Source organism: Branchiostoma floridae, unplaced genomic scaffold, assembly GCF_000003815.2.
Source record: "Branchiostoma floridae strain S238N-H82 unplaced genomic scaffold, Bfl_VNyyK Sc7u5tJ_1421, whole genome shotgun sequence".
Lineage (NCBI taxonomy): Eukaryota > Metazoa > Chordata > Leptocardii > Amphioxiformes > Branchiostomatidae > Branchiostoma > Branchiostoma floridae.
In genome coordinates this window covers 788,541-803,954 of record NW_023365714.1, presented here as the reverse complement: position 1 = coordinate 803,954, position 15,414 = coordinate 788,541, and the positions used below count along the sequence as shown (strand labels likewise).

At 41.2% G+C, this 15,414-nt stretch overlaps 3 protein-coding genes across 3 annotated transcripts in view; 1 reads left to right on the top strand and 2 right to left on the bottom strand.

The window, feature by feature from the left end:
• The window catches only part of LOC118407573 (proteasome subunit alpha type-5-like), a 9,009-nt gene extending 5,876 nt beyond the window's left edge, over positions 1 to 3,133 (top strand). Inside the window, exons 2-6 of the mRNA XM_035808072.1 lie at positions 1 to 93; positions 560 to 717; positions 1,229 to 1,415; positions 1,793 to 1,890; positions 2,477 to 3,133. Coding sequence (XP_035663965.1) covers positions 1 to 93; positions 560 to 717; positions 1,229 to 1,415; positions 1,793 to 1,890; positions 2,477 to 2,626 — 686 coding nt within the window. The 3' untranslated portion in view covers positions 2,627 to 3,133. The remainder of the gene's footprint in view (positions 94 to 559; positions 718 to 1,228; positions 1,416 to 1,792; positions 1,891 to 2,476) is intronic.
• A 2,105-nt stretch (positions 3,134 to 5,238) lies between these two features.
• LOC118407556 (probable serine/threonine-protein kinase drkB) lies at positions 5,239 to 6,117 on the bottom strand. The gene is made up of 2 exons (XM_035808034.1): positions 5,881 to 6,117; positions 5,239 to 5,532 (listed from the first exon to the last, which is right to left on the bottom strand). The coding sequence occupies exons 1-2, from the start codon at positions 6,115 to 6,117 to the stop codon at positions 5,338 to 5,340; spliced, it is 432 nt and encodes a 143-aa protein (XP_035663927.1). The 3' UTR covers positions 5,239 to 5,337.
• A 2,327-nt stretch (positions 6,118 to 8,444) lies between these two features.
• On the bottom strand, positions 8,445 to 11,323 carry LOC118407569 (bacterial dynamin-like protein). The gene is made up of 5 exons (XM_035808066.1): positions 11,086 to 11,323; positions 10,453 to 10,663; positions 9,992 to 10,293; positions 9,545 to 9,685; positions 8,445 to 9,196 (listed from the first exon to the last, which is right to left on the bottom strand). The coding sequence occupies exons 1-5, from the start codon at positions 11,281 to 11,283 to the stop codon at positions 8,909 to 8,911; spliced, it is 1,140 nt and encodes a 379-aa protein (XP_035663959.1). The 5' UTR covers positions 11,284 to 11,323; the 3' UTR covers positions 8,445 to 8,908.
• Positions 11,324 to 15,414: the final 4,091 nt, after the last annotated feature.

Here is a 15,414-nt window from a genome sequence, read left to right as displayed (position 1 = left end):
CGTTCTCACCAGAAGGTCGGCTGTTCCAGATCGAGTACGCCATCGAGGCCATCAAGCTCGGATCCACCGCCATCGGGATACAGACATCAGAAGGTGCGACAGCTTTTATAGTTAGAGGTTCTAATTCTCTAAAGTAAAAAAAAGGTGTTTACAGGCTTTTCAATTGTTGTCATCTGCGGCATGTTTGAATACCGTGTGCTCCCGTAAAGCACCTGAAGATGCCGTTTTAGGCATTTACCCACAGACATGGTCGCCAAGATTCAAGTTATGGGTACTGTAACATGATTTAAGCCTGTATACACATACATTGTATATTTTAAGAAAAAAACTTAAGGGAAAGAAGATTACATACTCACAAAAATGATGGCACGCTACAAGGGTTACAGTCTTTAGGACGGGACGTTAAGCCGCGATCTACTGTTCCTACTTGTCGAAAAGAGCTACCGCAGTGTATGTTTGTTTGTTTGTTTATCCCAGGTATAGTGTTGGCGGTAGAGAAGCGCATCACCTCTCCCCTGATGGTGTCATGTTTACATGTTTGTTTGTTTGTTTACCTCAGGTATAGTGTTGGCGGTAGAGAAGCGCATCACCTCCCCATTGATGGTGTCCACCAGTGTTGAGAAGATAGTTGAAGTGGACAGTCACATCGGCTGTGCTGTCAGCGGGCTGGTCGCAGACTCCCGAACCATGATCGATAAGGCTCGCGTTGAGGCACAGGTCAGTTTGGTGGTTTCTTGACTTTGACTTTATTCAAATTGTAGACGATGCAATACACATAGGACACAGGCAGCAATTTCTTGAAGTGCTTCTTTAGCTCAAAGACTCCATGAGAACAGAGAGATGACTATATTATAGTGGTTACAGATATATGAATATGATATAGGAGGGCTTCTACTAGTTCTAGTATACACAGGCAGCTACAAGTACTGTTTTCAAGGGTTGTTGTTTGTTAAGCTACCAGATTATTTCCTCAAGGTTCTCTGATACTTTCAAGAGAAATTTTATTACAAACAATATTTGGTAATGAAGACATACAGACTAGGAAGAAGGCTTCAGATTATCATCCTTTGTTGTTATTGTCTTTGTCCCTGGACTATATATTGTAAGGCTAAAACTTTCAGTTTAGCAGTGTTAATCTTTTAAATCTGAGAGTACTTCACTCAACATCACCCTTATTTCATGAGTTGTTCCAGTTTTTCTTGTAGTAACTTTCATTGTTTCCCTGCAGAATTACTGGTTCACATACAACGAGCAGATGTCGGTGGAGAGCGTCTGCCAGGCGGTGGCGAATCTCGCCATCCAGTTCGGCGAGGAGGACCCGGATCCCGGCGCCATGAGCCGGCCGTTCGGCGTGGCGCTGCTGGTCGCCGGGATCGACGAGAAGGGGCCGCAACTCTTCCACATGGATCCCTCAGGTTTGTAGTGTGTGATACTGTGTTTGTGTGTGTTTGTGTATGTTCGTGTGTAAGGGTGTGTGTGTCTGTCTGTGTGCAGTGTGTCTGTAAAGCATCTTTATGGCTTGTGGATATTGGAACATTTATCAAGTTGATTGAACGATTAAAAGAATTGAAACGAAGCAGAAATACAACAGCATCACTACATGCACCCAACCATGATTTTTGCTTACCTTTGTACTGTAGTACCTAACAATCTCAGAAAGAATACAAGCTTTAAAATTACATTCTTCTCCAATTGCTCGTTACACAAAGTTGACTTTTATATTATCGTGATGTTTTTCCCCCAGGCACATATGTACAGCACAATCACAGTTCTTGTTGTCTTGTTTCTTCAGGCACATATGTACAGTACGATGCAAAGGCTATAGGCTCCGGGTCAGAGGGCGCCCAGAGTTCACTACAGGAGGTCTATCACAAGTCTATGACTCTTAAAGTAAGTTATATCTTCTTATAACCTTAACGTAAGTTACAACATCTTCTTACAACCTTAAGACATTCAAGCGTTGTAACTTTCACTTTCAGTGTTCTAAGTTTCTTTTTGCAATGGAGAATGTTTACTTGCAAACAACCTTAGTTAATTTCAAGGAAGCCCTCAAGTCCACCCTGACCTTCCATGTTGGAACCTTTGTTTACCTGTTTACATTGCTTGTTTACTTGTTTGTTTACAGGAAGCCCTAAAGTCTGCCCTGACCATCCTGAAGCAGGTGATGGAGGAAAAGCTGAACTCCACTTTGTTTACATATTTATTTACATATTTGTTTACTTGTTTATTTACCTATTTCTTTACATATTTGTTTACAGGAAGCCCTGAAGTCCGCCCTGACCATCCTGAAGCAGGTGATGGAAGAAAAGCTGAACTTCACATTGTTTACATGTTTGTTTACTTGTTATTTTGTTTACAGGAGGCCCTGAAGTCCGCCCTCACCATCCTGAAGCAGGTGATGGAGGAGAAGCTGAACTCCATTTTGTTGACTTGTTTGTTTACTTGTTTGTTTACTTGTTTACATGTTTGTTTACAGGAAGCTCTAAAGTCCGCCCTGACCATCCTGAAGCAGGTGATGGAGGAAAAGCTGAACTCCACGAACGTCGAGGTCGCCACGATCACGCGGGAAAAACGGTTCCACATGTTCAGCAAGGAGGAGGTCGAGGAGGTCATCAAGGACCTCTAGGGGTCAGGGGTCAAAGTGCAGCTGTAGATATTGTGGTACACTGTTCTGTTATGGTGGGAGGGGGGTTGATATTGTAGCACAGTTCTGTTAGAGTGGGGGGCTGGTAATGGGCAATAAGCATTTTCATGGTTCTGAGTATGCATGTGCATCAACAGGAAATGTGGATAATATGTCAAAGGTGAAAGCCCCTGAGACATAAACAAAGTACATCATTTGTTATGAAAATCAAGACATGAGAACTGTTTACAAGTCAGGGGCCTTTACCTTTGACAACAATTGCAATACCTGTCTCTGCACAAGCGTACTCGAAACTGAGACTGTGCTTGTAAGATGTAACAACATTAGTAAATGTAAAGATATCAATGAAATTTTCTGTATGTTATACAGTCTTTATACATTTACTTGATAAAAGTTCAACTTTGACACACACATCCCATAATGCCTTGTTACTTTGCAAATCTTTATTGATGCCTGTTGAAGGAGGAATAAAAGCATGGTTGAACATGATTTTGGTGTATCGTGTGGACATTTTTGAAAGCAGTTGTAAATTTGTCAAGCTCAGGCTGTCCTTCTGCCTGTGAAAGGGGACACTGCTCCTAGCCTTTTGATCAATATTGTTATTAAAAGTATAATGTCAGGCAGTTATGCCATGTGGATAACTTTTCAATTCCAAAAAGTAGCATTATGTCAGCAAGGGATAGATTTCACTAAATACCATACACCACACTGTTGCAAAAGCTATCAGAGATGTCACAGTCAAATACTTACTTTATAACCTTTATGTATAGCTGGATTATGATTAGTATTGGTTTGTAAACCCTCCTTCCAGGATAAACTCAACATTCATGCAACAAAGGTCTTATCTTACAAAATACCAGTACACTCACTACAAAATGCACTCACTACTTCTAACAAAATGCAACTATATGCAGTAATTGCGCTTCTAACAAAATACATTGACATTGGTGCATGTACAATGAACTTCTAACAAAATGCAAAAAACACTATTTTTAACAAAATGCAAATCAGTACTGTACTTCTAACAAAATGCAAATCAGTACTGTACTTCTAACAAAATACAAATCACTACTGTACTTCTAACAAAATGCAAATCAGTACTGTACTTCTAACAAAATGCAAATCACTACTGTACTTCTAACAAAATGCAAATCACTACTGTACTTCTAACAAAGTGCAAATCACTACTGTACTTCTAACAAAATGCAAATCACTACAGTAGAGTCAATTCCAAGTCACCGAGATGGTTTTGAAATAATATTTGTGATAAGTTTGAACTATTTTGAGTAAAAGAACATTCCAGTCAGTCAGGTTCGAAATTGTTCAAACATTTAAAAATGAAAGTTTAAACATGTTTGAACCTTTTTATATTTGTTGGAACATTTGGGAAAGTAATGATATAATTATCTCTTTATTTAGAACAATTTTCAAACATCTATGTGTTTTTGTTATTGTTCCAACATGTTCCAACATTTTGTGTCATTTTTTCCCTCCATAAAAACTTTTATTGCCCCCATAAACAAAGTTCCTAAGCTTGGTCCTTTGTTTGGCTCTTGTATTTTTAGATTTTCTTTAGTATACAATGGTGAGTCTTTTGTGAGAAGGTGCCAGACAGACATAATTTCCTGTACTTGGCAGGGATGTGTGAATTGCCCTCTTCCCAGCCCACTGACCTAGTTTCATCATATTGTTTCCATGTTCGAACATGTGATCACAAATGATGCATCTATGCTGGAACAGTTTAGAAACTAACAGAAATAATGTATTTGATGATAGAAATGTTTCTAACATGTTTGAACATACTATAGAAATATTTAGAACGTCACATAGATGTTATAAATAGTACTAAATAGTTACTTATCACAGTTAGATTGTTACAAAGATTTCCAAAATGTTAGAACAAAAGGCAAGAAACACCCTCTCGGTAATATGGAATTGACTCTACTTCTAACAAAATGCAAATCACTACTGTACTTCTAACAAAATGCAAATCACTACAGTACTTCTAACAAAATGCAAATCACTACTGTACTTCTAACAAAATGCAAATCACTACAGTACTTCTAACAAAATGCAAATCAGTACTGTACTTCTAACAAAATGCAAATCAGCACTGTACTTCTAACAAAATGCAAATCACTACTGTACTTCTAACAAAATGCAAATCAGTACTGTACTTCTAACAAAATGCAAATCACTACAGTACTTCTAACAAAATGCAAATCACTACTGTACTTCTAACAAAATGCAAATCACTACTGTACTACTAACAAAATGCAAATCACTATTTCTTAGAAAATGCTGTCACTTACTGTATTTCTAGACTCTACTACAAAATGCAAATTACTCTTACTAACAAAATGCAAATTACAGCTGTACTTTAACCAAGGAGCTTGCTTTAACAAAATACAAATTGCTTCTACCAAACTGCAATTACTACTATACTGGATGAAGGTTAGACATCCAGGTAAGAAGATAAGCCAAAAAGCAGTTACTCAAGCAGCTGGATTTTGGAAACAGTCAGACAACCATCTGGTGTCTTTCGTCAGTGACGACTAGGATGCTATCTGAAACATCTGACCGTTTCCAAAATCATATCCAGTTGCTTGAGTAACTGCTTTTTGGCTTGCAATCACTACTTAAAACTGTACTTCTAACAAAGTGGAAATCACTGGTTTTGTCAATTTCTTACTCTAGTCAATTGCAAATCCTGAGATCTTCTCCAGACACTCCTGAATCTCTGGTCTTTCGCTTGGATCCTTCTTGAGACAGTGGTGGATCAGCCTAGTCCACCCAGGGATGGGGGGGACTGTACCTTTCCACTTTGGCATCCTGATGTTTTTCCCTTCCCTCAGACATTCTTCCATCTCTGCAGCATAGTCAGAATCCTTACAAAACAAAAACAAAGTTGTATCATGATATAATCAGCATCATGGAATTAACAGATTCTGAAATTATTTTGTAAGCAAAAAGCAAACTTGTGCTTGCAATTTTTGCATTCTGCCACTTACAGCAGCGGAATGCATGAGGCCAGAACCATGGTAACCTGGAATCCACTGTACTGTGGCTTGGCCTACCGTTCTATGAGGCAGATGGAGCTCTCTGCCGCTGGGGTAATCGTCTGCACCCGGTAGGATTTTCACGCCGTAGGATTTTGCTGAGTGGGAGTTTAACTTGTGGCCAGCAATTATTCCCACTGGGTAAGTCCCACTACTTTAATGTTCAACCCAACTTACTCCAAGTCCATACAGGGGGACTCCGTACCACATCTCCCACAGGATGAGGCCCAGGCTGTAGATGTCCGCACTCTTGTCATACACCTTACGTTCCTTTACTTCAGGTGCTGCATAGCTGGCAGTTCCAGTTACTGTCCCTGTGATCTTCTCCTCTTGTTTTGTCTGTCCAACATCAGCAAGCTTCACAATGTTGTCCTTAGTCACCTTGTGTATACAGTATATAGAGAAACAAATCATTTACAATAGGAGAAGTTTTACACACAAACATGGCTCTTCTGAGCTTCACCACCCTTCTAGCCCCATTGTAAATGAATGTCACATTCTTTAGCTAAGCAATTATTGTGCAGCAAAACCATTAGAAAGAACACAAGTTTGATATACATGTACATGTATGACTTATTCCTGTCACAATGATTAGTTTTGGGGTCATGATTATATATATGATGATGTATAACATACCAGTATATTGTTGAGTTTGAGGTCCCTGTGGACACAGCTAGCATTGTGGATGTGCTTCAGCCCCTCACACAGCTGGATAGCCTTGTCCTGTATGTAGCTGAAGGCTGCTGCCTGCTTCTCTGGGTCATCTGCCCACCTGGCTGGGTTATGGTCCCTGAGGCATATATAAATAGATAATGCTTATTGAACATCAGTGGACGAAACAAATATTTCCAGACCTGTTCCTTCAACGGATAAATGTGTTGAATGGAGTGATACCTTCATTTCATATGACTGAAGTATTAAATGTGTGTTACACTGAATAGCGGTTTACACTAAAGAAGCTGGTGTGTTACCCTGAAGGGCTGATACCTGATACACAATAGAGATATACATTAATTTCTAAATATACATGTGCATGACCCAAACATTAACATTTCACCCTTACTTCTTGGCAATGATCCTGTCCTCCAGTGTGCCCTCACACAGCTCTGTCACAAGCCCCAGCCTCAGGTCTCCCCCCTGCAGCCTCTTGCAGGCTGTACCGTAGTACTCCACTATGTGCTTCCCCTTTAGCTTCCTGATGGTAAAAAGTGTTTTGAGTGACAACATGCTTTTCACAATGTTGTATGCTTACATACTTATCTTTAATTTGACTGGGGAAATCTTGGTTCTTAAAATGAGTTTCTTGCTTACCGCAAGTTGTCTTCCTCCTTCAGGAACTCCCAGGCAGTGTCTGGGGTTATGATGTTGTATGGCATGAGTCCAATCTTCAGTGCTGCTGGAATCACTGCTCCCTGCCATGGGACTTGGACACGGAACACTTCACCAAAGGACCCCCCTCCTAGTCTGTTCCTTGTGTCTGTCCAGCCTGGGATGCTGTCCAGGTCATACTCGTAGGTCTTAGTGCTTGTCAGGTGGAACATTGCCAGCTGGCCCAGGAAGCGGTTGGTCTCCTCGCTTTGTGGTGTATACGTTTTCAAGATTTCATCATTGCTTCTGGCATCTTTGAAATTCACCTCTATTGTACTGTCAATAATGGTCAACATCTTCTTGATGTCCTCTTCCAGTAGTGCCATCAGGTCGCGCTCTGGTTGCATCTGCCTCTCAGCCAGGTCAATGATCAGTTCCTCTGACTTCAGTGCCTTCATCAGGATGTCTACTAGGGGTGTGTCTGCCTGTGCTTGATCCCAGCAGCTGCAGAGTACTGATTCTGTGCTGCTTTGGGACTCCCTCTGAACCAAGTGTGACATACTCCACCTTCCTGGCCAGTGCAAGTATGACATTGTTATCCCTTTGAAGAATGTGTCATACATGGTGTCAAGAAATGGGGTATGGAACCGAGCATCATGCGTGACTTCCATGTGGGGCACGGAGGAGGATTTGCCTGTGATGGACGCCATTGCTTGCTGTTGGGCTTTCTCCAATGAATCAGCAACCTCTTGCAATTGCCTTTTGAAGGACTCACTCTGTGTGGTTTCCAATTCACTTACAAGGTGCTCAAAGGAGGGACAATGAGCCAGAGTGTTTGCCAGGGCTTCATAGAGAGCTTTCAGCCTGGAGAAATCCTCTCCTCTCTTGTCATGGACCAGCTTGGCCAAGATATCTTGATGCTTCACTCTCCTTTTGGAGGGAATCAGCAAGGCTACTATACTTGGAAGCTTTTGTACTGCCATTATGTCATTTTCCAATGCACCATTCTTCACCAGGTGAGACACAAAATTCTTTTTGGATTTCAGGTTGTTCTTCAACGTGCTTTCCAATTCCTTCAAGTCCCCATTTGTTTTGTCTTCAAATGATTGGAACTGCTTCTTTGCCTTTTGATACCTTTTCCATTTAGCCTCCTTGTCCAAGTTTTGTCTGGCAATGTTTAGCGGCACATCAATCTCGGCCAGAGCTGCACTCAAAAGTCTAGTCAGCAACCTGAAATATTTATGACAAGCTAAAGTCATCCAGTCACAAACATTAGACTTGGTGTTAGACTTGTGAACAGGTTTAAACTTTAATGAAAATACTTTTTAAATGTAAACTTTGTCAATCTATACATTTTAGAATGATATTATGCATTGTTTGATATATAATCTACATTGTATATAACTCATCACACCTGCGCTGAGTTTCCAGTTTGATGTCCAGACTTTTGGGCAGCAGCCAGTCCAGACCATCCAGCACTTTGGTGAAGTCTGCAGAGAGAATCCCTCCTGGACCTACAGCCTGCAGCAATGATATGAAGCACAAATAGTAATAGTCCTCATCACAACAGTCTTGTTGGGTTAAAGGTAATGGATGCCCTAAAAGAGGCAGTTAGCTGATAGAAGATAGACTTACGAGTATGCACAGACTCTAACTTTGGTAATGTTGTACAGCATCATGAGCAGGCCTTCATTTTTTTCAAACCAGAAGTGGTGAATTAAAACAAAGCCACTGTGTTAAAATACATTTTTGACAGTTTTACTGTGTGCAGCCACTCACACAAATGTCATTGTTTTCTGGAAGGAGTAGAAATTGCTTGTTTTCTTTGTTGCTACACACAATTTTCCTGCAACATGAATTTTGCACGCACATACGCACAATTTTACATTCAAGGCAATTAGCCAATTACAACATAAAGGTAAGCTAAGTGCCACACTGTAAGCATCATGGTGAGATTCAATTTGAGAATCTGTCTTTCCTTTTTTGTTGACACATAGAACACCTGCGACTCCTTCAGGTCAGGCCACATCTGTGACAGCTTCCTGAATGTGTTTGTTTTCATTTCCTCTTGCTCCTTTGCAGGTGCTTCAGCTTCAACCAGGTCCCACTTGTTGCAGATAAACATGGCTGATTCTGAGTTGAAGACATTCTCCTTTTCTGCATACAGCTTGAGAAGTTTTCCCAACTGCACATGGAATAAAAGGACTTTACCATTGTCACATTTATGACATGTATCATCTGCTTGTAAGATCACTATAATACTAAATTCAAGACAGTCAAGACTTGTAACAAGTGGTTTATGGTCAGACTGGATGGAAAGCATACACTGGTCTAACTTATGCAGTAAATAATTCCTACAAATGGATCTCAAAGCCAGGCAAGTATATTTGGACTTTAGATCTGAGTGGTGTAAGTTATTCCTTATTTGAACAGTTATGGAAGATCCTGTAAGGATTTCATCCAAGGCTCTACAAAAGATTGTTTTAAAAGATCTACATTTAAGTTACTTTCAAGACGTTTTGCAAGGCCTCACCCTGTCATGTTGGACTCCTCCAGCATTAGCACTGTTGATGATGTACAGGAACGCAAAGGCATTGGGGATGTAGTCAGCTACAACTTTGTCCATCATGTCACTCTCTCCAACTCCTGGACTGTCCACTATCACTATTCCTCCCTGAATATAAAATATGTCATAAATGTCTTTACACAAAAGCTGTATCAAGTTTTAATAATTAAGGCTCAATACTTGACGCAAAAATATTTTAAAACTACTTACATATACAGTAGGGACTGCTATGATGCTTATCTACAAAATAATATTGTGGAAACAACAACAGGTAGCTTCAAAGCTTGTACATTTACAAGTATTTACATGGCTTGTAACTGTGCACGACTCAGATAATCTCTTTTAACTGGCAATATTTTGATTGTAACGAGAATAATAAAATCAAAAATTTTCCTTCAGCAAAGTGAGACTTACTTCAAGAAGAGGAAGAGGCCAAAAGATCTCAACCTTCTTGGCTGGAGGAAGTTGGTCTCTGTAGGCACCCTTCAGATGCATGTAGCTTCTCAGCTCCGCTTGATGCTCCTCTGTTCCATCCAGTGGGATGGTTATTTGCTTCTGCCCTTGATCATTGGGCTCCCTCAGATGCACCACGGCTTGCTTGGTCATACCATACTTCACCTCACAGATGGCAGAAGTGGAACTTTCAAATGCGACGGGTAAGACTTTATCTCCCAGAAGCAGGTTCAGGAAGGTGCTTTTTCCTGAGGATGTTTCTCCTGGATGTGAACAATAAGAGATTCCACAGCATTCAAATAAACATCACTTCTTTGTACATCTTCAGTAATGACGAGCAGACCATGAATAAAACAGCCCAATACATTGTACATGTATGTCATCCTTAAGTCTACAGGGATGTAACTGATACTCAAACACACCTGCTACAAGAAGAAAACATTCTTCCTTGTCTAAGTGACTTTGCACTTCTTTTAGGATGTCTCCAGCCTCATGATCAAATCGTGTCTTCAGTTGATCCTTTATAGCGTCATCCAAATTGGGAAGATAGGCAGCAATGCTATGGCATAGATCTTTTAGGCGTTTTTGTTTCAAGTTGTTCTTTTCCAGGACTTCTGTCATGTTGTCTGCAGCCTATAAGGAGAAAAATACAGTGGGGGGGTTTGATTCCAAACCTTTTATCTTTCATTCTAACTTTCTTCAGCTTGAGATTTAACAGCTTCAATGAGCATCCTTGACTAGTTCAAGTGTGACAACAATGTGCCTTTTCCTTATATGCCGTATTTGGCTTGTTGAAAAATACGGCATATAAGTATATGATTTTCCCTACCAACCTCTGCTTGGAGAGTAATCATGACCCGGACTTTGCCAAGGCCATGAAGATCAGAGAATACCTGACCTCAGGTGCAAGACTTTTTGCCCTTTTAGATATTGACGTATAAAATATACCAAGCAGGTTCTCTTAAAAAAAAAAGATTATTCTTGAATGATCTATTAAGAAATAGGACTTCAATTGTTAATTTAGTAACAGAAGTTTTTTGGTTTGATTTTCTCACCTGTCCAGCTCTTCTTCGTTCTGCAGCTGTTGCCTGTATGTCCCTGATCCTCCTCTTCAGTTCAGCTTTTGCATCATTCTCACTCAACTTACCAACCTCTGCATCGGTCAAACCAACATTTCGGAGAGGCAGATATAGTTGAAGAATCCCCATCTTGTCTACTTCCTCCTCTGTGGGGAGGTCTGCTACCTCTGCCATGTCTACATCTGCATGTAGTGGCCCAGACTTTTGTTGTTTGTTGCTGACCTGTGTAAGAAAGCATTTTGATACATTATACACTTGAGAAACCATTGACCAAACTTAGCGATACATGTTCATATAAAGCTGGTTGGCACCAAAGGTTTATATAATTTGGTTGTTAATTTTTCTCACCTGTTCAGCGGGTTTCCTTGCTGCTGCTGTTGACTGTGTCTCTGGATGCCTGATCCTCTTCTTCAGTTCTTCCCTCGCCTCCTCTTTGTCCATATCATCAGTTTCCTCCTCCGTCATGCCAAGCTTATGGAGAAGCCGAGTTAACTTGCCCAACTTCATCTGGTCTATCTCCTCCTCTGTGGGGAGGTCCAGGTCTGCTCCCTCTGCCATTGTTAGATGTACACGTACCTTTGGAGTATTGTTGCTGACCTGTGTAAATTTGACTAATATTACGTTATAGTGCATAATGATAAAAGTCTCATATTGGACACTGTCAACAATTCTACAGGACATATTTCTCAATAGCTTCCTTAATGGCCTTCCACGAGCATTGGCATAACCTCTACCATGATATCCCCGACCACACACACCCTCCCACATAAGACCTCCCTGCCTGGCATAAGACCTTTCCGCTGCAAAACATTGCCGCGATATGTTGAAAATAACAAATTCCATCTGCCCCCCACAAGCATCCCCCCCCCCCCACCACCACCAAGAAATTTTGCCAACAACTGTGAAAGGTCATGAAGGTTGAGTTCACCAATGAGTTTACAAATAAATGAATGTACAGTCAAACCTGTCTGTAGCAGCCACTCCGGAACTGAAGAAATGTGGATAGACAGATGGCCACTATAGAGAAAAATGCTGACTGATCGTTGACCACGAGCAATAATTTACACAATACACAATCATGCTTTTACACACTAATCTTCCTCATCAAATAACATTGTCTTGATTGTCTCAAAATTCAACTGACCCTGCCAAAGTCAAATGTTCCGAAAAAGTTTAACACATGCCCTATGTAGGTAAATTTGCAGACAAAGACATGTACTCAAACGTACTGCCATAATGTACCTGTCTGGAACTCCAAATATTCACAAGCAACGATTTTAAACCTGGCGCAGGGTGAAATATGGCCACTGGTATATGGTCGCAGCAGGCAGTGTTTCTGTATCTACGGAACCGGAAATCCTGTGGCCGTGGCCGCGTTGGACAGGTGGCCGCTATAGACTTCTTAATTCTTAGGTCAATAGGAAAAATCTAAGGGACCGACAAAAAGTGACCGCAATGGCCAGGTGGCTATGCAAGGGTGGCCGCTAGACTCTAATACAGGTTTGAAATAATTGAAAATGACAAACAACGAAGGATGATGTGACATCATTGACATTTGCAATGACTGGCATTTCCCAACTTGATACAACTTTTTGAAACAGTCACACACACACACGCATAGCAGTGTGCTGATGCCTACTGAAGAAATGTTTTAGCTACTCTGTAGGCATTAACATTCTTCACTCTGAGCGGTGAGTTTTGCTTATTTCATACCCACTACATGTAACTTGTTGTTGATGTACTTGTTGGTTTCACTTGGATGCGGTCAAATTGGTAGTGTTTTACCCTTGTTGCTGATAGTGTACAGTAGTTTCTCTACTTTACTGTCATGTTTGTGCTAACTAAACAATCCCTTTCAAGTCTGCATTCCTACAACACCATTGGCAACAATGTACGGATAAAAAAATCGATTAATTATAAGGTCATATTTGCCACCTTGATAGTGCTTGGCTTGCATTATCATGGTGTAATTTACACATCTATGATATGGCCCGCGATCTTGACTTATAATGTCCTTTTTTCTGATAATATGCTATCATGAAAAATGTCATCAGAAAAAAAAGCATAACCTACGCCCCCTCCCCCCAACAAAATACACAACTCTGTATCTGTATCTATATAGCCAGTGTAACCGCCCTTCGGCGTAACACACCAGCTTCTGTATCTGTATCTATATAGCCAGTATAACCGCCCTTCGGCGTAACACACCAGCTCCTGTATCTGTATCTATATAGCCGGTATAACCGCCCTTCGGCATAACACACCAGCTTCTGTATCTGTATCTATATAGCCAGTATAACCACCCTTCGGCGTAACACACCAGCTTCTGTGTCTGTGTCTATATAGCCGGTATAACCAGCTTCTGTATCTGTATCTATATAGCCGGTATAACCGCCCTTCGGTGTAACACACCAGCTTCTGTATCTGTATCTATATAGCCGGTATAACCGCCCTTCGGCATAACACACCAGCTTCTGTATCTGTATCTATATAGCCAGTATAACCGCCCTTCTGTGTAACACACCAGCTTCTGTATCTGTATCTATATAGCCAGTATAACCACCCTTCTGTGTAACACACCAGCTTCTGTATCTGTACCTATATAGCCGGTATAACCGCCCTTCGGTGTAACACACCAGCTTCTGTATCTGTATCTATATAGCCGGTATAACCGCCCTTCGGCATAACACACCAGCTTCTGTATCTGTATCTATATAGCCGGTATAACCGCCCTTCTGTGTTACACACCAGCTTCTGTATCTGTATCTATATAGCCGGTATAACCGCCCTTCGGCGTAACACACCAGCTCCTGTATCTGTATCTATATAGCCGGTATAACCGCCCTTCTGTGTTACACACCAGCTTCTGTATCTGTATCTATATAGCCAGTATAACCGCCCTTCAGCTTACTTAGCTTGCCTTTCTCTTATTTAGTTGTCGCCATGGTTACGGTCATTATCATCAACAACAATGTTAGGGAAAACTGAACCTATGAGAATATGGTCAAAATTGCGCAATGTACATGACTGGATCTTAAGTTTAAGTTTCTACAGCACGACTGACCATGACAAAAGTAAAACTTATCACTGTGACATTATTAGTTAAATATGAATGTGAAAGATTCCTTGAAAAAGTTGAATAGACACATTCATGTCTAATTCAAGCCTCCTCCCCAATAAACAAACATGAAAATCCGACATTCTTATATTCCATTAACATTTTCCTTGAAAGGTTTTAACAGAAACGTCCCTGAATTTGCTGAGCAACCTTCTAGGGGGCAAAACCTACACCACAACATAAAAAGCTACCTGCCACTAAACAAAGCAAGATCACAGCATGTCTATGACAACAGATACACAAGCAAGTTCTGCTGCAGTACCAAAGAAGGCCATCATGAGGCCCCAAATCATCCTTGTCACAAGATACATAATATCCACATATCAAACACCACAATCTATCTAGACCTTCTTTAAGTATGCTGACCACAAATATACAGAATTGAAATATAGATACACCTGAAATAATACCTATATTTTCACAGACTGAGGTAAGTAAGAGTCCTGAAATCCGCGGGGGCGACTGATGTCTGCGACATGAGGCCCATCTCTCTACTGTCTGTGCTGGCTAAGATGATGGAGCGATACATTCTGAAGAGACTTCTTCCTTCCTTACGCGCCGTCATTAAAGATCAGTACGCGTACATGAGGGGCTCTTCAACTACGATCGCTCTTGTGCGTATGGTACAAACTTGGCTAACTGCGTAGGATTCTAAGAAGCCAACTCTGGTCAGAGCTTTGTTTGCTGATATGTCTAAAGCCTTCGATCGAGTCGATCATGCCATACTACTACAGCGTGTGATCGATATCCAGGATAGTCCACGCATGGTGTCTTGGATCCACAGCTACCTCAGCGGTCGGCGTCAGAGGGTAGTAGTCAATGGCGTGGCCAGTACCTGCAAGGAGCCGACATCTGGTGTCCCACAAGGTGGTGTGCTGTCCCCGTACCTTTTCCTGCTCTTTATGAGCTCAAGGACAACAGTACACCCCGACACTATGAATGTGGGCTACACGGACGATGTCGGAATGTCCAGAACTCTTTCACTACCTCAAGCCATCGTAGATAAAACGCTTGAGGAAGAAACATCTTGTTGGCTTGTTGGCTGACACCAACAACATAAACGGGAAGAAAAGCCAACTGCTACAAATCTCTGTCTGCAGATCTGTTCCCAGCCACCAAGGTTAACCCTGGGGGTTTGTGCGTTCCGTGGGTCGGTCCGCAAAAAGTCTGGGCTTCATCTTGGACAA

Excerpts from the sequence above, each read along its gene's own strand:
- LOC118407556 (XM_035808034.1), bottom strand. The coding sequence starts at position 6,117 with ATGATTTGTTTCTCTATATACTGTATACACAAGGTGACTAAGGACAAC. Across the intron at positions 5,533-5,880 it reads TCCCCCTGTATGGACTTGGA|GATTCTGACTATGCTGCAGA; the intron begins GTAAGTTGGGTT and ends TTGTTTTGTAAG.
- LOC118407569 (XM_035808066.1), bottom strand. The coding sequence starts at position 11,283 with ATGGCAGAGGTAGCAGACCTCCCCACAGAGGAGGAAGTAGACAAGATG. Across the intron at positions 10,294-10,452 it reads ATGTTTTCTTCTTGTAGCAG|GAGAAACATCCTCAGGAAAA; the intron begins GTGTGTTTGAGT and ends GTTCACATCCAG. Across the intron at positions 9,686-9,991 it reads GGCCTCTTCCTCTTCTTGAA|GGAGGAATAGTGATAGTGGA; the intron begins GTAAGTCTCACT and ends TTTTATATTCAG.